A 23661-nucleotide genomic window follows, 5' to 3' on the forward strand; every position below is an offset into this window, starting at 1 on the left:
AGAAAAAAATGAGTCGAAGAAAATACAGAAGTATATGTCTATAAACTTGGAGCTGGGGATGTCCTTCCCAACAATGCACATGTCTTAGGTGCCATAAAGAAAAGCATTGGGTTGATAATATTCTCGAGAAAATATGTTGAACAAAAGACCCTTAAAGTTAAAGACAAATGATTGGGAAAAAACACAGACCAGCTGGAGGAATGAGCCTGGGAGGGGCACATGGGGGTGGGGGAAGTGGGGTTTTAATGGATTCACTTTTTACCAAACCTCAGTTTGATTTTGCTTTTTAATAACAAGAATGGCTCACATGAAAACTACCCTAGTGATGCCAGGCTGGACGTGTGGCTTCCAGGTCCTCTGATTGCTGGGAGGAGCAGAGAGCAACAAGGAGTTGAGGTGACCCCTTAAAGCCTATTCCACTGTGAAGCCCGTCAGAGATGGGCCTGGGCCAGGTGCTGGAGGAACCCCGGGTGCTGGCGTGGAGGCCCGGCAGACGGCCAGAGCGGCAGATTCAACAGCAGGGCAGGCTGGTGCAAGGTGCCCTCCCTGGAGACAGGCATATTTCTGACCTCTCTGCCCTTCTAATGCCCAGCTGGTCCTGTGCCAGCATCTCCACCTCCCTGTCCCTGTCTGCTAGGAATTCCCTCCCACGCAGGCTCTGGTTCCTGCTGCCATTCTGGCTGGGCCAGCCTGCCCTATTCTGGAGCTCACCCCTCCCAGAGGACTAGGCCTCCTATCACTTGCCTGGGGACAGAGCTTGACAATAACATCGAGGATCATTTACCCGGCACCTATCGTGTGTCATGCTCTGTGCTGAGAGCCTGTGTGCACAGCTGCTGTAGGTACTAGGATTAGGCACGTTTTCAGCACCTCTATAAGCTTTCAAGACAATGCTAGAGCAGGAGGGACTCCGCTATGGCAAAGATTACCCAGACAAAATATGAGTGACTGAAGTGGGGAAACAATACTTACATATCTGGAAAAACTGAAGTCCAGAGAGGGTGTCTGACTTGCCCAATGTCACACAGTAAATTGTCAGTATGATGTTGAAACACTCCACAGTAGGGAGGGTTGGGACTTCTCGTCGATCACTTTGTCTGACACAATAGTCATAATCCTGTCCCTATTTTATGGCAGGGGAGACCAAGGCTCTTAGAGGGTAGGGTCTTGACTGATGTCACACACAGTTTGGGGACAGAGCTTAACTTGAAGCAGGAAAGGCTTCTCACGTACAGGAGTCAGACTGCTTGTGTCTGAGTCCTGGAGCTGCCATTTGTTGGCTGTCACCTGCAGCAAGTCAGTTTGCTGCCTGGAGCCCTCACTGTCCCCATCTGTGAATGGGGTCTCCTGGGGCTGTTGAGAAGATGCCGGGACACCTGGCACGGGAGCAGGCATTGCTAAGCATCAAATGCTCCGATGTCAAAGGCTAGCCCACCCTCTCTCTTTGGGGCCAAAAGATACTCAGACTTGGTCTGGAGGTAAAGAATACATTTTAATCTCTCTCAGGGTAGGGGTTCTGGTGAGGCTGCTCCCTGGGCGAGGCCACAGAGCCGTGCACTCGCACGCGGTACAGGCAAGTGAAGCTTGGGTTCCCCCAGTTGCTCGAGATCTTCACCTTGACCTCACCGAAAGCCCGGGCCGGCTGGTTCTGGAAGAGAATGTCACAGAGGCCACTCACCTATAGACTCCCACCCTGTCTGCTTATACCCATCACTGGAGATGGTAAATTTTTCTCTAAGTTTGATGGAAGGAGTATTAAAGGTAGCAACTGGATTTGAAGGAACAGGAATGAAGACAGGCAAGTCTGGGCCAACACCCCCACTAATACCAAGAGTTCCTTGTTGCTCTAAAAGAGTACCGAAGACCTGTCCTCAGACTGAAAGAGCACCAGGAATCTCGGGTGGATTGTCTGTTCAAAGGTGGGGGGTGGAAGGCAACTTTCCCACTTCATAGGTGGGGAAACTAAGGCCCAGAGAGGACGGTGGACTGTCCCAAGGCCACACAACAAGTCGCTATTCAGGAGCTCTTACTGAAGATGCTGAGGCCAGAAGGACAGACGTACTGTGGATGAGGAAATGTCCCAGCTTTGGTGCTGTGGGATCTTGGGCAAACCTCCACCCATTCTGGGCTTCAGTCTCCCACTCCTGCCCCGCCCCCCTGTAAGATGAGAGTGGTACTATCTGCTTCCCAGGATTGCCGTGGACATGAAATGAGATTTTGGGGCCAGCGGCTTCCAGCATCTGGCACACAGTAACTGCTCTGTAAGTGCAGCCCCTCCCCTTTGTTGCCAAGCAAGAGGGGGTGGAGCCTGTGTTTATTACGCTCCCTACCTAGTGAAAAAAGTACGACGGGCTTAGTCTTCACTGGACGGCTTCCACCTCTCAGGGAATGACAGAAGGGGAAACTGAGGCCCCAGAGAAGCGGGGCTTGGCCCAAGCTCATGTATAATTTATGGTTGGGGTGAGATTCGGGCCAGCAAGGGTTTGATTCAAGCCTCAGGGCCATTCCAGTAGTCACTCCAGATCTGCTTCTGTCTCCAACTCCCCTCCCCTCAGGCCTCAGTTTCCCCACCTGTGGTTGGATCAGGTGCTGATTCTGGGGCCACCCAGTATGGAGACCCTCCCTTTAGAGCCAGCAGCCCCTGCCCATGGGACCCTCTTGCTCAACGTCTGCTGTCCTGGGAAGAAACGCAGCAAGAGGGCTCCCGGGCACATCGGGGAAAGGGGGAGAGGTGGAAACAGGTGGTTGGGTCTCCTAGGAGTCTCACTTGGCCTTGGGCAGCGACTGCCACTCTCTGAGCCTCAGTTTCCTTGCCTGTCAAGCAGGTTAGTCATGACTGGACACCTCCTGGGGATACTGGGGATGAAGAGGGGGGGTCCCTGGGGACAGGCTGCACACTGCATTCAGCAGGGGCTCAGCACAGGGAGCTGTTTGTGGGTACCTGGAGCGGGAACATCTGGATGATGTTTTCTGGCTGAAACTGAAATGCCCCAAGGAACACCTCCTCCCTGGGGGAGCTCTCCATGCCCTGTGGAAGCAGAACCATGGAGAAGTTGTCAATTACCAGCAGGGCCCTCAGAGGGTGTCTCCCCTCTTCAGTGGAGACTTCACACTTCCCAGGATGGGAGCTCGCTACCTGTCTGGGCACTGCTCCACTACAGCACAGTGCAATGAATAGGAGAGAGCACTGGACTGGGAGCCAGAGGCTCGGGGTCTATTTCTAGCTTTGCTACTGACTTGTAGAACTGAGGTGTTTCCCTGATCCTGCTATGGACCGATTTTACTGAGACAGTCCAGATAATTCTTCGGACCTTCTTAGCAAAAATGGGAGCTCCATGGTCTCTGCAGACTATCTTGGCTCTGAAAGCTTGGTTTGAAATAGAGTAGCTGTTTATCCCCTACCCTTGAAGGCTGAAATCAGACCCCAGCCCTGGCCACTTCCAGCCTCAACCAAGTTGCACCCAGCCCCTCCCCTGCGTGCATTGTGCGGACCCTGTTTACACCAGCCTGGAATACCACCGTTGGAAGCTTGTTGCTTCAGCTAAGCGTGGCTGCCTGCCAGGGAGTGCTCACATAGACAACAAAGTCCTTGGGGGCAGTGTCCAGGCTGCCTGACAGTGAGATGGTCTTGGGGATGTGCTGCAGCGTGAGGTTGGACAGGTAGATCTTCTGAGCCAGACGGATGGTCACCTGGCCGCGGTCACCCTCAAAGGCCCAGCAGTTGCCAGGTGTCACGTTGGGCTAGAAAAGGCAAGTACAATAAGGGACATGCTGGCGGGGGGGCGGTAGGAGGCATCATCCCACCTCTGATCCCCTGCACTTCCTCAGCTCTCCTGGGTGAACCAGTCCTTTCTTGTCTCCAAAGCTTGGCTCAAGTGCCACCCCCTCCAGGAAGCTCTCCTGACTGTCCATGCAGGGGTAAGCCTTCCCTCAGTTCAGTGCAGTCAAGAAGGGACCTGCTTGGGGCCTCTCAGCCTCCACCGTCTCCCGATTGGCACCCATTCATTCATTCATTCACTCATTCATCCCTCCCATTATTCTTTACACAGTCTCACAATCATCCCATGACTTAGGCACCATCACTATCCCCGCTTTGAAGGTGAGGAAGCTGAGGGGAGGAGCAGGACAATGACTGGCCCAGGCCATGCAGGCTGGAAGCGCAGCGCTGGGCGTCTGACCTTGGAACTTGGCATTCGTCACCACAATCTCCTGCCCCACAGATGGGGAAACAGGCCCAGGGAGAGAAAGAGGTTTGACAGAAATCACCAAGGAAAGGTATTTACACGCTAGGCTCTGAGCTGCTTGGAGCCACGGCATGGACAGTCCTTATCTGAACAGTAGATACTAACCCAGGGGGTGCGGGGGGGCTGTGGGTGTCAGAGGAGCTAGGCCCGGGCAGATGGGGAGTCAGCTTGGAAAGGGAGCTGAGGGAACAGCACGGGACAGGCCTAGGGTGAGCCAGACTTGGTGAGGTGCGGACCTGAAAGAGCTCAGTCAGGCTGGAGCCAGGAGAGGGCCCCGGAGGGCCAGAGTCTTGGCTGGGCCGCTTTTCACTACTGCTCCAAACCTGACTGCTGCCAGCACTTTGCCAGCCAGCCACTGTCCCCACTGCCCACCGCCCCAGCCTGGATCTGTGCACCACGCTGCACTCCGGGCCCTGTGCTTGGCCTGTGGCCCTGGATTCTCTCTGCCTGCGGATATGCTCGTCCTTGGCTGCCTCCTCCAGAAAACCCCTCGCCCCGTCCACGCTGAGCAAGGCCAATGCCCCAGCTTGACCCTGAGTGCCAAGATCTTGGAGCTCTTAAGGTAGAGTCCACGGATAAATGGCCTGCGACCTTTTGGCATTTCCAGGGTTGGCCACTGGGATGAGAGTCTCAGCCGGTGTTCACTGAATGTAGACACCTGCTGTGTGACCAGGACAAGCCCTTTCCCATCTCTGGGCCTCATTTTCCTCTTCTGTGAGGCAGGATTCTGGAGGGGCGAAGAGCTCAGGTTTGAACTCTGGCTCTGCTATGTACTAGTGACCAGCTGTGAGGCCGCAGTCAAGTGACTTGGCTCTTGGAGTCTCAGTTTCCTTTTCTGCAAAATGGGTCTATCATAGGCCGTCCCCAGTGTAGTCCTGAGGTTTCTCTGACCCTCAAGCCTTGAGAGCTGAGTGGTGGGGTCCCTTCCAATGCCAAAGCAAGCTGTCCCTCCACTTTGTCCTACTCTAGCCTTGGTGGCCCCTGCAATCAGTTCTCACCTCCTGCCCCTGCCCCCTCTCAGCACCTCCCTCGTCAATAGCCCCTCCTCCTGCCCCCTGCCTTTGCCCTGTGTCTGTCTCCTGCTCCTGCCTCTAACTCTGCCCCCACCCCACTTCCTCTGCTCCCACCCCTCCCTCTTCTGCCAGCTCCTGTCCCCAAACCCTGCCCAGACCCCTCCCCTGCTGCTGTCCCGTCTCCCGCCATCGCCCCTGCCTCAAGGATCACGTCGGGGGGCTGTGCGTAGTTCCACAGCCTGATCCAGTTCCAGTAGGAGTGGGCCTTGTCGTGGTTGTAGGTGGCTGACGTGTGCTCAAAGTCAACGCTGGCCCCTGTGTAAGAGAAGGCGGTCTCAGCCAAGCAGCTGGGCTTCTGCCTGGCGGAGGGGACCCCACTGATGGGGCCCTCACCATGAGCCGGGCAAGCACTATGGATGAGTCACTGGCCCTGTTCTCCTCTAGGAAATGGGATTGCAGCCATGTTAATAATGGTCATCATGGTGGCTATTATTTTTTATTTTATTAATTTTTTAGTTTTTGAGATGAAGTCTTGCTCTGTCCCCAGGCTGGTGTGCAGTGGCTCGATCTCGGCTCACTGCAACCTCCGGCTCCCGGGTTCAAGCGATTCCCATGGTGGCTATGATTAGCACAGCCGTGGGAGTGCCAATGGCCTCCCCATCGTAGGGCTGCCGTGGCACTGAGATGAGACAGCAGAGCACGTTTCCCAAAGTGCCTGGCACAGGGTAAGCACTCCCCATCTAACATCTGGTGATGGCCCATACCCACTGTGCAGAGGAGGGAACTCCAGCCCTGAGAGGCTAAGTGAGGCCCAGCACTCAGGGGCTGGGCTGACACCATCTGACCCCATGTCTGCCTGAGCCTGGGGGTGCCCGAGCCAGTGGTGCTGCCTGGTAGGGGTCTGTGACCCCCGCCTGTGGCCCAGACCTCGCCTTCCCCTGGCTGTCCCTGACTCGTTCTCACCGGCCTCCTCACAGGGTCCCTTGGCCTGGAATGCTTTCTCTCCTCACCAAGTCTCAGCCCAAATGTTCCCCGCAGCAGAAGGCCTTTCTGTCCAGGCCCCCACCCTCCCTGCCACCTGCCTTATTGTTCTGGAAGCACTAATTTTTTTTTTTTTTTTTTTTTTTTTTGAGACAAGAGTCTCGCTCTATTGCCCAGGCTGGAGTGCAGTGGTGCGATCTTGGCTCTCTGCAACCTCCGCCATCTGGGTTTAAGTGATTCTCGTGCCTCAGCCTCCTGAGTAGCTGGGATTACAGGCATGCGCCACCATGCCCAGCTAATTTTTGTATTTTTGGTAGAGATGGGGTTTCTCCATGTTGGCCAGGCTGGTTTTGAACTACTAACTTCAGGTGATCTCCTGCCTCGGCCTCCCAAAGTGCTGGGATTATAGGCATGAGCCACTGTGACTGGCCCTGAAGCACTGATTCTTGAGCGCGGGTATGGGGACGGCTCTATCCTGCTGACCTGTGTGCCCAGCTCCAGGTTTGGAGAATAGTGGTGGGTGGGGGCGGTGGCGAGGTGAAGCCGAGAACAGCCCGAGCACATAGCACATTATAGATCTTCTATAATGTTGAGGGTCTGTGGATTACTGTGCTCCCTCCCACCCCACTCCATCCCTATCCCCCATACCTCACCTTGTCCCAGATCCCCTTGAGAGAAAACAAAATTGTAGCAAGAAAACCAGCTTGGAGCAGAGGTCAGCTCTGAGGATGAACTTCCCAGCAGCAGAGGGTGTACCACACCAGGAGCGAAACTCACCCTCTGTAGAGCTTCTCAGGACACTTGAGGCAGTCAGATGGTGGGGAAGGGGGTCACTTACCTGTAGACTTCAGGGCAAAGTCTGGCTTTTCGATGTAATCTCCTTGTATCATCTTCATTATCTTATGGGCCATTTTTTGCTGAGAAGGGAGAAAACACCTGCTGTCCACTGGTGTGTTGTCAGGAACTGTGATCCCCACGTGTCCCTGGGAGGTAACGGGACATGCCCTCCTCTCCCTGACAGCCCGGCCCTGCCTGCGGAAGCCTGTGGCTCTTCTGTGAAAGCCCAGGTGACACAGAGCCACCCCAACCCCACCCAGTGGGTTCACGGGGCGCTTTCAAGTCCACTGTGACCGATGCCATTCAGGGATCCCAGAGTCTCAGTGAGGTTAAGGCAGGGGCTCTGACATCAGGATGACCTCTACTGTTGTGGGGACTTGGGCAAGTTACTGTCCCTCTGAGTCTCGATTTTCTCGCCTGTAGGATGGGGACAATAATCGTGTCTACCTCCCATTGTAGATCTATGAATCCCCTACTATGTACTGGGGCTGTTCTCGATGTCACATATGCTCATCCTATCCCCTCCCAGCACTCCTAAGAAGTATGTATGCGCTATTATCATCCTTGTATTAAGGATGCAAATGCTGAGGCACAAGGTGTAAGTTGTTCAAGGTCACGCAGCTGGTATGAGGCAGAGCATCCTTGTGGTTCCAGAGTTCAGGCCCTTAACCACTCCACTCTGCTGCCAGATGCAGATGGCAAAGCACTCAGCACAGTAGGTACCCAATAAATACCAGCTGTTCTTTTTATTAGACTCTTCACAGTGGTGGAAGATCCTGTTTTCCAAAAACTGCTGCAACAGGGTCTCCCATTCCAGGCTCTTCTTTCAGTGTGACCTCCCACTGAGAGGTGGGGTCTAAGTTCCCTTCCCACCGCTCTGGGCTTATGACGATGACGGAAGCGATGCTGTGTGACTTCTGGCACTAAGTCCTAAAAAACGGTATAGCACTGTCTGGTTCTCTGGGGACGCTCACTCCTGGAGGCCAGCTGCCATGTTGAGAGGAAGCCCAGGCCACACGAAGAGGCCACAGGTGGGTGCTTTGATTCGCAGCCCTGAGTTCCCAGCTGACAGCCAGCGTCCATCTCCAGTCACGTGAGTGAATCCAGATGAATCCAGCCCAGCTGTAGAGTCATCTCTGGACGTCAAGTCTTCCCAGCGGAGGCCCCAGATACCATGGAACAGAGACAAGCCATCTCCACCGTGTTCTGTCTGAATTCCTAACCCACAGAATCTCTGAGTAACAAGTGGGTGTTTCACACCGCTAAGTGTTAGGATGGTTTGCTATGTGGCAATGGTAACTAGAATAGTAGCCAGGCTGTTACAAGGCAGTCATTACGATTCTATCGTGTTCATGTGCAAACTGAGGCTCAGAGAGGTTGATGAGCTGCCTGAGGTTACACAGCTCCAAAAGGCAAAAAGTCCCCAACTCCTCCCCTTGTTGGCTGGGCAAATTCTCACCTATTACTTTTCCAAACTGGGTCACCAACCCCAAGGAATTTCCCTGATGGCCCCACCCTCTTTCTGCCCTAAGGCTGGGTGCAGGCTTCTTCTCTGGAATCCACAGGTTCTGGGACTGCCTTGAGGACAAGAATGAGCTGTAGTGGATCCCCGATCCTGGATTCCTAGCACACAGTAGGCACACTTAGGGACTGCTTACCATATGACAGATATTAGTCTAAGTTTACATGAATTACCACGTTTAATCTTTACAACTCATTTACTAGATGAGGAAACAGACGCACAAAGACAGTAGGTAATTGACCAGAGTCACACAGCTTATAGTTGGTGGAGATGAAATTCAAAGCCCAGCAGCCTGACTCTAGAGCCCGTCCTTATCATCACTATCCCTGACTGCCTTTGTAAGTCATAGCAGGGCTTCCCTCCCCACTGCAGAGGACACACCTGCCAAGAGCCTCACTGTAATGAGTGACTGACGCGGCCTTTCCTCCTGGGTCTGTCTGAACAGCGCTCAGAGGGGACATTCAGGAGCACTGCAGATCTATGACTTTGGGACAATAAAAGGTAAAGACAAGTTTTAGCAAAGTTTTGCTGAATCTTGCACAATGCAATTTCCCTGTCAATTCTTTTAAAAATTCAGCTTCTGGCCGGGCATGGTGGCTCGCACCTGTAATCTCAGCACTTTGGGAGGCTGAGGCTGGTGGATCACCTGAGGTCAGGGGTTCGAGACCAACCTGGCCAACATGGTGAAACTCCATCTCTACTAAAAATACAAAAATTAGCCAGGTGTGGTGGTGCGTGCCTGTAATTCCAGCTACTTAGGAGGCAGAGGCAGGAGAATTGCTTGACTCCAGGAGGTGGAGGTTGCAGCCAAGATTGCACCATTGCACTCCAGCACTCCAGCCTGGGCAACAGAGACTCTGGTTCAAAAAAAAAAAAAAAAAAAAAAAAAAATTCAGCTTCTAGGTCAAGATGACAGATGAAACACATCATCTAATTTTACTTTCTCCCAGCACTCCGTTACAGCTTCAGTAAAGGGATTTAAAAAGACCCATATGCATAGGCAGCACAGGAGAGGAGAAAACCAGGCTGCGGGGATGGTTGTGCACGCTGTGCACTGCAGAAGGGTTTCCAGTTAAGGGCCCTGTGCGGGGCTGACACCCAGCTCTTCCCCTGTTCTTTGATTTGGAGGTAGGTGCGTTTTGCAAATTTGGCTGCCCAGCACAGGTAGCTTTTTCCACTCTGCAAAAAGGCAGCCTGTGTCCCAGTAGTGGCCCTGGAGACAGCAGTAATATTCTGTGCTGGGAAAAGATCTTGACGTGTGTGTGACGGACTATATGTTGTTTACTGAGAAATGATGGCAAGGAACACCGGGCCGTCCCCAGGCAGAAAACTGCTCAGGGCGTTATAGAATAGTGAGCAATGTGTACCGGTCACGCACTAGTTAAACCAGTTCCTAAAACACAGGCTGCCGGGCCTTGTGCCCATTGCTGACTTGCAGAGTGCTTTCTAGCTGCTTTCTATTTCAGTAGTGAACCGGCACTGTCTGCCTGTTTAGTCTGTCTTTACTCTATGAAGAAACACTGAACACCTGCTTATTACAAACAATCGCTTATTCACAAAGAATAAATATGTGGGTCAGAGTCTGCTCTGGGCTCTCAGCTCTGAAATGCTCTGAGTCCCCTGATGCCCCACTCTGATTCCCACTCTTGCACTCTCTCCTTGTTTCTGTTTCTTAATTCCTTCAGCACCACCTGGGCTGGGGTCTCCATGCCGAGCTGGTCTCGGCAATTCTGGAAGTTGTCTTCTACATTGTCGGATGTTCAGCAGCGTCCCTGGCTACCCACTGGACGGCGGTAGCATGTCCTCCTCACACTGTGACAACCAAAAGTGTACCCAGACATGGCTGTATGTTCCCCAGGGGACGAAATCATCCCCAATTGAGAACTACTGCTTTAGCAGAAATGAGAAATCTGCATCTGAAACTGGCCATCCTCAAAAAGCTCGGGATTGGTGCCCTGAGGTGCCTCCGAAATTAGGGTGGAGAATTGGGTGTTAAGCCAAGTGAGAGGCAGACTCCCTGGGGACTCCCTCTCAGTCTGAGAAGCTGAGTGACTTCTCTGTTCCCCAGTAGAAGACTAGAAGTTATTCCCTGGAGAGGGCAAAGCAGAGGGGCTCTGTTGGGACAGGTGAAAGTTTCTTAAACAGGACACCCAAAGCACCGCACATGAAATAAAAGACAGCTACACTGGACTACATTAAAATTAGGCGTTTTTATTCATCACCATTGAGAATGAAAAGCCACACTATAGACTGGGAGAAGATATTTGCAACATGTACCTCCCATAAAAGATGTTTGCCCAGAGCGCATAAGAACTCCACACATCAATAAGAAACAGCACTGTCCCCCTAAAGGCAGCAGACAAAATCCAGACAGCCGCTGGATACACGAAACGACACTCCACATTATTAACAACCAGCAACGCAAATTAAAACCGTAGTGAGACACCACTTCTCACCCTGCAGAATAAAATAAAAAAGACTTAGGACACCGATTGTCGGTAAGGATGTGTACAGCTGAAATATACTTTCCACGCGAGCGTAGATTGAAGAGCGATCCGGCGGCATCTAATAACGTGAACACACTCATACCTTATGATCTGGCAGTTCTACTCCTAGTCACATCTACTCCCAAGATCGGCAAGTATATACGTTCGCCCAGTGGTATGAAGAGAATTAGAATTGTTTAGGAGCTGGGATCCGAGTAACGGGAGGTTCAAAAATGAAAACGGAGCAAACGGAGCAAACGGTGCTGGGGGAAATCACCAATTTAGTCACATGAATAGAGAACATTTCTTAGGACTGAAGGCCAGGAGTTTCCAGATGGACGGGTTCCAAAGCGGGGCCAGCCCACAGGCACATCCGTGGAATGAACAGAGACCAGATAAACTAAAATTCTACAGAGTGGACCACCATTCTGAGCTGCATTGGCGTGTTTTTGGTCTGTGCGTTTTAAATCTCTGGCGGCATTTGACGATTCTAGGCACGGGCTAAGGATCTGGGCTTAGGCCAGACAATGGGCTGCTGCTACTACTGGTGAAAGAGAAAGAAGCAAACTTTCTAATGGTGACAAAGAGCTAAACTAATGAAACTGGGGACTCGAGGAGCCTCAAATATGGCCAGTTTCTTCACAAAGTATTAAGGGAATTTCAAGATTGTAATGGGCCACTTCAAAGGTTTCTGAAAGGCAGAACAAAACTTCACACCTTCACAGTGCTTAGGAAACAAAGTCCCCTTGAGGGCGGGCACCCCAAAACACAACAAGCAAGAGATCAAAGCCTTAGAACGGGGAGTCTGTCTTGTGTCGGAACCACCTGGAAGACTTGCTGGAATACGGGTGATTGGTTCCCATCTTCAGAGCCTCTGATTCAGTAGGTCTGAGTGAGGCCTATTAATTTCAGTTGCTGACATTTTCCCAGGTGATACTGATGCTACAGGCACATGGGCCGTCCTTTGAGATCCGTTGCCCTAGAAGGGATGGTGAGTCAAGACTGTGCTTCAGCTGCACTGCAGCTGGGGGCACTAAACCAATTCTGGGCACAGTTAGAAGCCAAGAATCCAAGTTTGCCACTGGGCCCAGAGGTTGTCGCATTCACGCAGGCTGAGAGACAAATCTGGAGACCCGTGGGGCCTCAAACATATGGTAAGTCTTTGCCGCTGAGACATTTGCCAATTTTTTGAAACTGCATGGGAAGGAGTCTAAAGAGTTAAGCTTAAAACCTCTAAATAAATTTTTTAAAAATTCTGAGCCAGCTCTTATCTGAACTAGCTTAACGCATGTCTAGATAGAAGTGATAATCTACTTCATCTTCCTTATAAAGAAAAGGAGAACGTTCTCTAGTGGAATCACAACTATTGGGAACAGCTGCAGTTGTTTTTTATACAATGTTCAGAAAACACTAAAAGTTACTAGACTTGAAGAGGCGAGTCCGTATGATTGATACCCAAAATAAAAAGCAGAAAACAGAGGGAGGCCACAGATGATCCACATACTGGATTTAGCAGACGAGAATTTTTTTTAAATGACTGTTGCTAATGTGTTAATTAAAATAAAGGAAAAGATGGACAACATAGGTAAAATGTTGGAGAATTTCATCACGGAACTAAAGTCTGTGAAAAAAATCAAAGGTATATCCTAGAACTAAACAATACAGTATGTAAAATTAAGAACTAAGGCTGGATGTGGTGGCTCATGACTAATCCCAGTTAGGAGGCTGAGGCAGGTGGATCACCTGAGGTCAGGAGTTTAAGACCAGCCTGGTCAACATGGTGAAACCCTGTCTCCACTAAAAATACAAAAATTAGCTAAGTGTGGTGGCACGCACCTGTAACCCCAGCTACTCAGAAGGCTGAAGCATAAGAATCGCTTGAATCTGGGAGGCAGAGGTTGCAGTGAGCCAAGACTGTACCACTGCACTCCAGCCTGGGTGAGAGAGGGAGACTCTGTAAACAAACAAACAAATGAAGAAAAAAACTATATGCGTGGATTTAATAGTAAATTGGAGAGGCAGAATGATGCAAGATTATTAGTAAACCTGAAGAAAGGTTAATAGGAAAATATCAAAATATAAGCACATACAGAAAAATAATAAAAAAACAAACCAGGTAATAGCATATGAATCGCATGAAGCACTCTAAAGGCCTTCAAAGCATAGGCCTAGGATAGGTGTAATTAGAATCCAAGGAAAGGAGATAGATAAAGGAAAACAAGAAATATTTTAAGAGATGAAAGGTAAAAGTTTTCCAAAACTGTTTAAAAAATGTCAACCCACAGATTCAGTAAGCTCAGCAAAACCCAAACCATGTTACATGTAGAACATTGGAGACAAAAAGAATATTCTACAAGCTCCTAAGGATAAAAAATAGATCATACTCAAAGGATCAATAATAAGTGTGACAGACTTTATTTATATCAATAGCAATAGTATAAACTGTAATACAATGGTGAGTTTCTTTCAAAATTCTCAGGAAGAACTATTTCATATCTAGAATTATATACCCAGCCAAACTATCAACCAAGTACAAGGACAGAAAAAGATGTTATTTAAACATACAAGCACTAAAAAAGAGACTTCTTTCACTCTTTTCCTGGAAGTCACTGGGGGATGTTCTCCATGAAAACGAGAGATAAAACCAAGAAAGAAGACTTGAGGTACAGGAAACAGGACATCAAACAAACAGAAGTTAGATATTTGGGGCACAATAGCCAGCACCTCACCTCATCGGACATGGCTTCCATCTCCTGGAGCTTGGCAATGAGCAGGTTCATGCTACCTCGGAGGTCCTGGATTTCCCCACTGTGATGTCGCACCTTCTCCTGGTACAACCTTATCAGGAAGGAGTGATCACAAGAATGGGTTGATTTGTGATGCTGTTGTTACCGTCAGATTTTCTCTTTGCTAGTTGGCTCTCAAAGAATGAGTTTCAGATTTTCCCACTCTCTTGGTTACATCCTTGGACCCATTCATCAGGTTCTTATCTCTAAAACATTACTCATTCTCTTCCTTCTGCTTGGCATATCCTTACACCTAGCTCATTCCTTCCAAATATGCCTGAGTATTTTGTCTGCAATTAAGGATGCTGCCATCAGGTGGTGTCTTGGTTAAGATTTTTTCCAGCTGCCATTTGCTGAGTACTGACTATGGGTCAGGAACTATTCAAGACACGTCACATTCTCTTTAATGCCCATAATTGCCAAGAGCAAGATGGGTGTTATGCTCCATCTAATAAATGAGGAGTCAAAGGCCCAGAGAGAAGAGGTGACTTGCATAAGGTCAGCCATGTAGAAGGTAAGGCAGTTAGGATTTAAACGCAGGTTGGTCTAACTGCAGAGCATACATTTATAGCCAATACACCCCGGATTCTGGCTGTAGCTCTGCTTTTTAGGTAATAATATGGTTACTCCGAAGATTCCTCTTACCTCAAGCTCTGCAGTGGACTAGTTATGCTGTCGTCCTGGTGGAGTTTGAGAAAAGTAAGAGGTCTCCTTCAGATGGCTTAATCTGGCCCCAGGAGAACTTCACTCATCTATTCCCTCACAATCATAAACCCCTACATTCATCCACCTTCCCGTTGACTCTTCCATTCAACCACTATCATTTCTCCAAACTCTAATTTACTGTCCTTTTTATTTATCCATCCACACCTCCATCCATCCTCCCTTCTACCCATCCACCCACCCTCCCTTTATCAATCTATTCTTCCATCTCCCCAACCTCCCCCATCTAGCTACACTCTAATACACACACCCTAACCCATCTACCCACTCAGTCATCCATCCGTCTATCCACCAACCCACCCACACACTCATCTATCCCATCTGATCTTCCCTCCACCCATCATCTCATCCATCTATTCTCTTATTCGTGTATTCATCATCTAGCCTCCCATTTCTTTCCCTACAGTCCTAATCCATCAAATCCAACCTTCCATCTGTCCAACCTCCCATCCATTCTCTCTCCATGCACACTCCCATCTGGCCATCCGGTCATCCCACATTGATAGTGTCAACCCTGTTGCTGGTACCAAGCTAAACATTGCTGGGGTGGATAGGACCTGGCTCTGGCTCCTTCCTTCAAGAAGCTGCCAGTACAGCTGGAGAGACAGTGATGACCACAGAAAATTATAGGAAGAAAGAGGAATGGGACCACTTCTTCCTGGGTGTTCCTAGAGGAGGTGACATGTTAGCTGGACCTTGATGGATATGAAGAGGTTCATAAGGAGGAAAAGAGGAGAGGGAGGCACAGGCCCTTCAGATCCCCTTTCTGAGGTCCTCTGAGACTTTTTGCTGACATCAAATAGGGAGTCTCACCGCTTATTCCCTCCTCCTTCCTCCTCAGTTTCATTGCCATTAAGCAGAAGGACAGGCTGCCTTCAGTACAGACATGTGTTCCCTGCTACCACCACCCTACTTTAAGTGGGGCCTTGAGAAAGGAGAGATGGATCATCTCTGAGAGTAAGTGACAGGAGAGCCATCTTGGAGGAGGGACTCTCGCATCCAATCTTTGAAAGTCACCTCTGGCAGAAAGATGGGTTCTAGGTGGGTGGCATGAGGAAGGGAGAGCTTTGGATCTGGGTTAAGTCAGGATCTGATTAGGGGCCTGGCTTGGTGAGCATGAGTGGAGCTATGGAGGTGGTATTGACTGGTTAGGGTGAGACCAGTCGGCTGTAGGGCCTGAGGGTGCACACTCACCTGCCAGACTGTCATTTTCGATGGTAAGTGAATAGAAAACATCCAGAATCCTGTGAGGCCATGAGAATAAGAATGAGCCATTTAACATGCAAGATTAAGCGCCTAGGTGCTGGAGTTAAGACATCCGGGTTCAAATCCCAGCTATGTCACTTGCTAGCATTGTGCAACATTGGGGGAATTACTTAATGCTCCCTACCTCAGTTCCCTCCTCTGTAAAACAGAAATTGCAGTCATATCCACGTCATGATCAGATGATATCCACTATGTAATATGTAGCCCATAAACCAAGTAATCTGTGGCTCCCCCTTTCCTGTCCCAACTCTATTGGGGATAATTGGCAAAGAGAAGAAGGCACTCTGCATTTTATGATCTCCATGCTGGCTGAAATGCCACCATTCAAGCCATTATTTAAAAGTCTCGGCCAGGGGCACTGGCTCACACTTGTAATCCCAGCACTTTGGAAGGCTGAGGCGGGTGGATCACTTGAACCCAGGAGTTCAAGACTAACCTGGCCAACGTGGTAAAACCCCATCTCTACAAAAAAAAAAAATACAAAAATTAGCCAGGTGTGGGGGTGGGGTGAGCTATGATTGTACCACTGCACTCTAGTCTAAGTGACAGAGCAAGACTCTGTCTTAAAAAACAAAAAAGAAGTAAGGGTCCTCCAGATGATTATAAAGAAAAGAGTTCCAGCTACCTGGGAGGCTGAAGCAGGAGGATCACTTGAGCCAGGAAGTTGAGGCTGCAGTGAGCTGCGATCCACTACGCTCCAGGCTGGGCAACAGAGTGAGACCCTGCCTCAAAAGAAAAAGCCTCTACTGAGGTAGGAGAATTGCTTGAACCCAGGAGACAGAGGTTGCAGTGAGCCAACATCATGCCACCGCACTCCAGCCTGGGTGACAGAGACTGCAGCTCAAAAACAAAAAAACAAAAAACAAAGAACACTGTCTTTAAAACTTATTTGTTGTTTTTGATAAAACCCTCAACTAACTAGGAATAGAAGGGAACCGCCCGGCCCTGATAAAGACCATCTATGAAGTGCTCCAAACGAACATTCTATTTAACGGTGAAAGACTGGATGCTTTTCCCCTAAGATCAGGGACAAGACCGGGATGTCTGCTCTTGCCAATTCTATTTAACATGGTACTGGAGGTTCTGGCCAGGCCAATTAGTCAGGAAAGAGCAGTGGGCCAGCTGTGGTGTCTCACATCTCTAATCCTAGCACTTTGGGAGGCTGAGGTAGGATGGTTTGAGGCTGGGAGTTCTAGACCAAACTGGCCAACACAGCAAGATTCCATCTCTACAAAATAAATAAATAAATAAATAAATAAATAAATAAACAAAAATTAAGAAAATTAGCTTAGGGAGGTGGTGCATGCTTATAGTCCTAGCTACTCAGGAGACTGAGGTGGGAGGATTGCTTGAGCCCAGGAGTTCGAGGCTGCAGTGCACCACTGCACTCTAGCTTAAGTGACAGAGCAAGACTGTCTTAAAAAACAAAAAAGAAGCAAAGGTCCTCCAGACCATCATGCAGAAAGAGTTAAACTACTTCTATTTGCAAATGACATGGTCTTGCATTAAAATTCGAAGGGATCTGAGGTTAGGCGCCTTGCCTCATGGTACAACTAAAAATTGAGTTCAGCAAGGTTGCAGGATACAAGATCAAGGTACAAAAAGTCAGTTGTGTTTCTATACACTAGCAATAAATAACCTGAAAACAAAATTAAGAAACTCATTTCTTTTTTATTTTTTTGAGATGGAGTTTCACTCTTGTCGTCCAGCCTGGAGTGCAATGGCGCGATCGCAGCTCACCACAACCTCCACCTACCAGGTTCAAGTGATTCTCCCACCTCACTTCCAGGCATGCACCATCATGCCCAGCTAATTTTGTATTTTTAGTGGAGACAGAGTTTCTCCATGTTGGTCAGGCTGATTTTGAACACCCGACCTCAGGTGATCTACCCATCTCAGCCTCCCAAAGTGCGGGGATAACGGGCATGAGCCACTGTACCTGGCAAGAAACTCATTTCTAATAGTGTCACAATAAAGGTGTTATGCAGGCCGGGCACGGTGGCTCATGCCTGTAACCCCAGCACTTTGGGAGGCTGAGGCAGGTGGATCACGAGATCAGGAGTTCAAGACCAGCCAGGCCAAGATGGTGAAATGCTGTCTCCTCTAAAAATACAAACATTAGCTGGGTATGGTGACACACATCTGTAATCCCAGCTACTCGGGAGGCTGAGGCAGAGAATTGCTTGAACCCAAGAGGCAGAGGATGAAGTGAGCTGAGATTGCACCACTGCTCTCCAGCCTGGTGACAGAGTGAGACTCCATCTCAAAAACAAACAAACAAACAAAAACCCCAAAAATCCCCAAAAAGGCGTTATTTATAAAAGATGTTATTATAAAAGTCCTATTCGTTGGATTTTAAAGCAGAACAGCCAGGCATGGTGGCTCACGCCTCTAATTCCAGCACTGCTGGAGGCTGAGGTGGGTGGATCACAAGGTCAGGAGTTCAAGACCAGCCTGGCCAATATGGTAAATCCCTGTCTTTACTAAAAATACCAAAATTAGTCGGGTGTGGTGGTGGGTGCCTGTAATCCAAGCTACTCAAGAGGCTGAGGCACAAGAATCACTTGAACCTCAGAGGTGGAGGTTGCAGTGAGCCGAGATCATGCCACTGCATTCCAGCCTGGGCAACAGAGTAAAACTCCATCTCAAAAAAAAAAAAAAAAAAAAAAAAAAAAGAAAAAAGAAAAAATCAGGACAGTTCTCTAGGACTCACTGTTTATTTTCCTACGAGGAACTGATTCTCCCTCCCTCCCCCACCCCCAGCCTCCACTCCAAAGCCAGCATATTTCAGGGAGGGAGGAGATTCCTTTGCTTGGGAAAGCTAAACTGTGCGTGGGAGGTGCGGATGGCGGCTGAAAGACCACTGAAACCCAGAAAGCGGGAGTCATAATGTTCATAACATGGTTTGGGGAGAGTGCTACAATTTCCAAAGCATTTCTTGGCTTTCAAAATATTTTCATGGTCATCATTTCATTTCATACTTCTCACAGCAATACCCATCAGGCAGATGGGGAAACTGAGTCACACGGCAGGGCGGTGTCTTGCCCAGTGTCCCATAGTCAGTGCCAGGGTGCAGGGATACCTCCACCTGGGACTGGGCAGGGCCCGGGGACGCACCGAAGGCACAGAGGAGCAGAATGCCTGTCTTCTCCATGAGCTTCTGGCACAGCAGCTTGCACCTGGAAGGCAGGGAGCGGTGGTCAAGGCCGGGTGGGCACGGCTCTGCCAGGTGTTCCCCCTCCTCCTCCTCCTCCTCGTTCTCTTTCTCCGTATGCCTGCTGTTTTCCCCATCCCTTCTTCTCTCCCTGGTGAGCTCGTCCTTCGGAATTCAGCGCAAATGTCCCCTCCTCCGAAGGCCTCCACAGGCAACACGCCCAACCCTCCGAGCTTGGCAGCGTTTCGGTACCTGCCTTTCCCACCCGACGGCGAGCTCCTGAGTGGTGAGTCTGAGCTAGTTTTAAATTTAAAATTTGAACTTCCAATCAATGAATGAGGTGGGTATCTCTGCTGGAGTTTGGAAGAATTTCCAAGGACAGGAAGGGAAAAGGGAAAGAACGGGGCAGGCCCTCCGGGCAGGAGGAACAGAGTGCTGGGCTGGGTGCGGTGGCTGATGCCTGTAACCCCAGCACTTTGGGAGGCTGAGGTGGGAGGATCGCTGGCATTGAAGACCAGCCTGGGCACTTTGGCGAAACTCCATCTCTACAAAAAAGACAACATTTAGTCAGCCGGGGTGGCGTGTGCCTGTAGTCCTAGCTACTTGGGAGGCTGAGGTGGGTTGAGTTCCAAAAGCAGAGGCTGCAGTGAGCCGTGATGGCACCCTTGCACTCCAGCCCTGGTGGCAGAGCGAAACCTTGTCTTAAAAAAAAAAAGTTAACAGCACGTGCAAATGTGTGGAGGCGAGAATAAATAGGACTAGGAATGGGGTGTCCAGGGAGCGAGACCCCTGGACTTGCTGGCCCAGTGGGTCTCCAGCAGGAGGTCAAGTGAGAGCAGCTTGGAAAGGAAGGGTGGGGTAGGATTCCAGCGTGCTGCAGGCCGAGGGGCTGGAGCAATGGGGAGCCGCAGTGGGTTCTGGGGTGCGGGTGTCTGACAAAAGCCAGGTTCGGGACAGCTTTTCTGGTCCGGCTACCAAGGAGAGATCCAAACGGATGGAGGGGCTGTCATGGTCCCCAGCTGCCACTTCCCACTCCCATCACCCTCCCCTGCCCTCCCCGCTCACCTGCATGTGCCGAACAGAACGTGCTGGGCCTGAGTTCTCAGGAAGAAGGCCAGACAGGAGACCCAGGCTGCACAGGAGACAGGAAAGCAGTGGGTCCCTGTGCCCTCGTCTTTGTCCCATTGCAAGGACCTCCTGAACTTTCTGGGGCTGGAGGAGGTCCTGGAGCTGGGAGACCCTCTTGACTTGCTGGCCGAGCCCAGGACAGCACCGGGCTCTGCTTGTGGATACCTACTGGCCTGGGGGGAGTACAGGTCCCACAGGTGGGCCCCGCTTGCCACTGGCAGTTAATAGGCACTAGTGACTCCGGAGCACAAAAAGCCTGGAATGGAGCCATGCCCGTTTCCAGACCCTGGGAGCATGGCGAGAGCGGGGGCCTCGTGCGCTTCATCCCCGAATGCCCGCTGTGGAACTAGGCAGAGAGGAGGGAGTCAGGATGGATGGGAAGGCGGAGGACAGGGGTCGATGGAGGAAGGAACAAGAGAATGGCCGTCTGGCTTGGAAGACGGATGAATTGGGAGGAGATGAGAGGGTGGGAGATGGTGAGGACGGGTGGACGAATAGAGAGGGATGGCTGGATGGATGTGCCTGCGGAGTAAGGTCTGGGGGAATCAATGCACTCGACAGGTGGATGGATGGGTGAAACCAGCAGCCGGGCTGGTGGCAGAGGGCTGGCAGTTAACGCCTCCTCCAGACAGCAAGCCTCCCTCCCAGTTGCCCTCTCCAGCCACCAAAGACATTGGCAGGAATGACACCTCCAATGGGTAGATCTTCAGAGTGCAACCTGCAGCTCCCCACCACCCCTGCAGCCCAGGGCAGGCCTTGCGACCCGCAGGTCAGCCTGGGCTGAGGCTGGACCCTCTCCCCAGGCCCATGTTGATGGCCAAGGAGATTCTTCAGTAGATACGTACACATGCATCCCAGCATGCACTGAGTCAGGCCTAGGGCTTGGGCATTGATGCGGACAGGCAGCAGGAAGGCGTCATCTGCAGAGAGCACAGGACAATCACGTCACATCCCTGCCCCTCTGCCCCTGCCCCAGGTTGTCCATTTGACATCTCTGAGCCTCAGCCCCTCAGCTGCCCTTGAAGATACCGAGGCACCCATCCCTGCTCACTCATGTTTGAGGAGGGGTCCTCTGCCATCCTGCTGGCGTTCTGGCCTCGCTGGACAATCCTGGAGATGACAAGATTCATGGTCGCATTTTACAATTATGAGGAACATAGTGTCCTTGCAACGTGCATACCCCAGTCCAGATTGGGAAACAGGTGTAGAGAAGTTTGCCTGTGATTCAGGGACAGATCCAGGTCTGGCTGACCCCAAATCCAGGTCTTCACCAAGAAGACTCAGGTTGCTGTGGCAGTCACAGGTGGTTGTCACCATGACCCAGAGGTTGGCAGAAGCCTGGTTTTGCCCCTTTGTCTGCTCCTGCTCCATGTGATTTTAGACCATCCTGATTGGTTGAAGCCTGCTGTCGTGCCCCCATTCCCTGTGCTGTGATTGGTTCAAGGGCGAGGAAGTCTACGGGGTGAGGTGGGGTGGGGTATGGGGGTGGTTAGGAGGTAAGAAACTTGGGGGAAAGGTTAGGTTTAGGATTAGCTAAACGAGACCCACAGAAAACGATGTTTACTCTCCTTCCCCTAGACAGCCATATTTCTGCCTGACACCCGGAACCGTGGTGGCCATCTTGTGACCGGGAGAGGAGACTAAAAGAGCAAAATGATGACAGGAGCCTGGATCGTGGGTGGCACGGCAGGACCGAGGAATTCGCGCACTTGGGAGGCTCCTGCTCCTTGGGACCTCTCGAAATGTGAGATTTTAAAATTTCCTTTTTTTCTTAAGTCAAAGGTCGCTAAACGTTTTTATCACACCCTCAGTGTATTTATGTGTATTAATAAATGATACATACACCCAATTGTGCTAATACATTATCCTTTCCATATGTACAGATTTCTTGATGAAATTCCTGAGGAATACAGATGAAAAGTGGATGAAAGGCGTGCAGTCAAGTCTGGTCACTTCTCATCTTCCCCTTCGAATTGTCAGGTATATTCTCTTGGGAAACACACCTGGATCTGGGTGCCCAGAGGTAGGCATCATTTTGAGCTGGGATTTCTGTCACCTGCAGCCAGAGCCCCTCTGACAGATAAAGATGGCGAAATACTTGTTTCCTATCAGGCTCCCTCACTAGACCGGCAGCTCCATGAGGGAAGGGAACACATCAGGCTGGTACCGCACTGTGTTCCCTGCCCTGTGTGCATTGCCTGGCACATAGTAGGTGCTCAATAAATACATGCTGGAAAGATGGCTGCTTCGCCACTTCCTGGCTGGGAGACTTTGGGAATGCCACTGCCAGACCTCTCTGGTCTCGGTGGCTGCCTGTGTACAGTACAGTGACAAATGCCGCTCACCTCCAAGGACAGGGTGGAGGGGCAGCATTTTGTAAACTGTAAAGGGCTGGGCAAGGGTGGGTGCTGCCATCCTCACCTCCGGGGCCTGCGGTTGCTGGCCACATCTTCAAGCAGGGCACCTGGGTCCGCAGGGCCCCTGGAGGACCGTGGCATGGATTTCCTTCTCTAGGACTAGGGATGGAGGCGGGGATCTCTGGGAGCCGGTGAAGAGGAAGTGGCTGATGCCTCTGAGTGTCTCCTGAAAGATGCCAAGTGGAATCTGTCAGGATCACTGGAGTAGTCGGCACTGTGACCTCACAGAGCAGGTGGGCGGAGGGGCAGGGGGCGGGGGGGGGGGCTAGTCTCCAGCTTGGCCCTGGAACCTCACCCCGAGGAAGCCATTGTGACCAATTTGCCTTTTTTTTTTTTTAGGAAATGGGTTTCACCATGTTGGCCAGGCTGTTCTTGAACTCCTGACTTCAGGTGATCCACCCGCCTCAGCCTCCCAAAGTGCTGGGATTACAGGCGTGAGCCACTGCACCTGGTTCAACTTTCCATTTTTAAGATGGGGAAATTGAGGCCTCAAGACAGAAAGGGTCATGCTGGGGTCTCAGGAGCTGAAGCTCCGTTAACCCAACCACGATTTTCCTTGTTCCCGAGACCCCTTCCTGCCCAAGCTTCCCCGGTTTTTCACCGTCTTAGGTGGCACCTGAATGCGTGTTGTAATGCTGATCTTCTCGCTGGTGGACACGGCATGACACAAAATAACACTGCATGTGTTGTTGCTTTAATAAAGTTCCACTTTTTGGCTGGGGGCACCAGCTCATGCCTGTAATCCTAGCACTTTGGGAGGCCAAGGTGGGTGGATTGCCTGAGCTCAGGAGTTTGAGACCAGGCTGGGCAAAACCCCTTCTCGATTAAAAATACAAACATTAGCTGGGTGTGGTGGTGCATGCCTGTAGTCCCAGCTACTCAGGAGGCTGAGGCATGGGAATAGCTTGCACCCCGGAGGTGGCAGAGGTTGTAATGAGCCGAGATCACACCACTGCGCTCCAGCCTGGGCAGCAGAGTGAGACTCTGTCTCCAAAAAAAAGTTCTACTTTTTTACTGGGGAAAAATAAAAAACATAACTGAGTGGAAAGTTCGGGCTAAGTTTTTTCAGTGAGCCCTGCATGCAGGGAGCTTGACTATTTGGAT

General features: G+C 50.7%; 1 protein-coding gene across 1 annotated transcript; it reads right to left on the reverse strand.

The window, feature by feature from the left end:
* Positions 1-1473: 1473 nt before the first annotated feature.
* SUN5 (Sad1 and UNC84 domain containing 5) lies at positions 1474-22729 on the reverse strand. The gene is made up of 13 exons (XM_003932066.3): positions 22562-22729; positions 21192-21250; positions 20986-21060; positions 20078-20144; positions 18976-19037; positions 15787-15836; positions 14515-14549; positions 13813-13921; positions 7077-7155; positions 5457-5572; positions 3574-3741; positions 2942-3028; positions 1474-1648 (listed from the first exon to the last, which is right to left on the reverse strand). Exons 1-13 carry the CDS (start codon positions 22636-22638, stop codon positions 1493-1495), a joined length of 1140 nt encoding a protein of 379 aa, XP_003932115.1. The 5' UTR covers positions 22639-22729; the 3' UTR covers positions 1474-1492.
* Between the last annotated feature and the right edge of the window lie 932 nt (positions 22730-23661).

Source organism: Saimiri boliviensis, chromosome 9, assembly GCF_048565385.1.
Source record: "Saimiri boliviensis isolate mSaiBol1 chromosome 9, mSaiBol1.pri, whole genome shotgun sequence".
Classification (NCBI taxonomy): Eukaryota; Metazoa; Chordata; class Mammalia; order Primates; family Cebidae; genus Saimiri; species Saimiri boliviensis.

What these genes read in the sequence shown, in the direction of transcription:
- SUN5 (XM_003932066.3), bottom strand. Translation starts at nt 22,638, where the DNA reads ATGCCACGGTCCTCCAGGGGCCCTGCGGACCCAGGTGCCCTGCTTGAA. An exon ending in GTGCATGCTGGGATGCATGT is followed by an intron (nt 20,145 to 20,985) that starts GTACGTATCTAC and finishes TCTCCTGTGCAG; the next exon opens with CCTGGGTCTCCTGTCTGGCC. An exon ending in TCCAGATGTTCCCGCTCCAG is followed by an intron (nt 1,649 to 2,941) that starts GTACCCACAAAC and finishes ATTCTCTTCCAG; the next exon opens with AACCAGCCGGCCCGGGCTTT.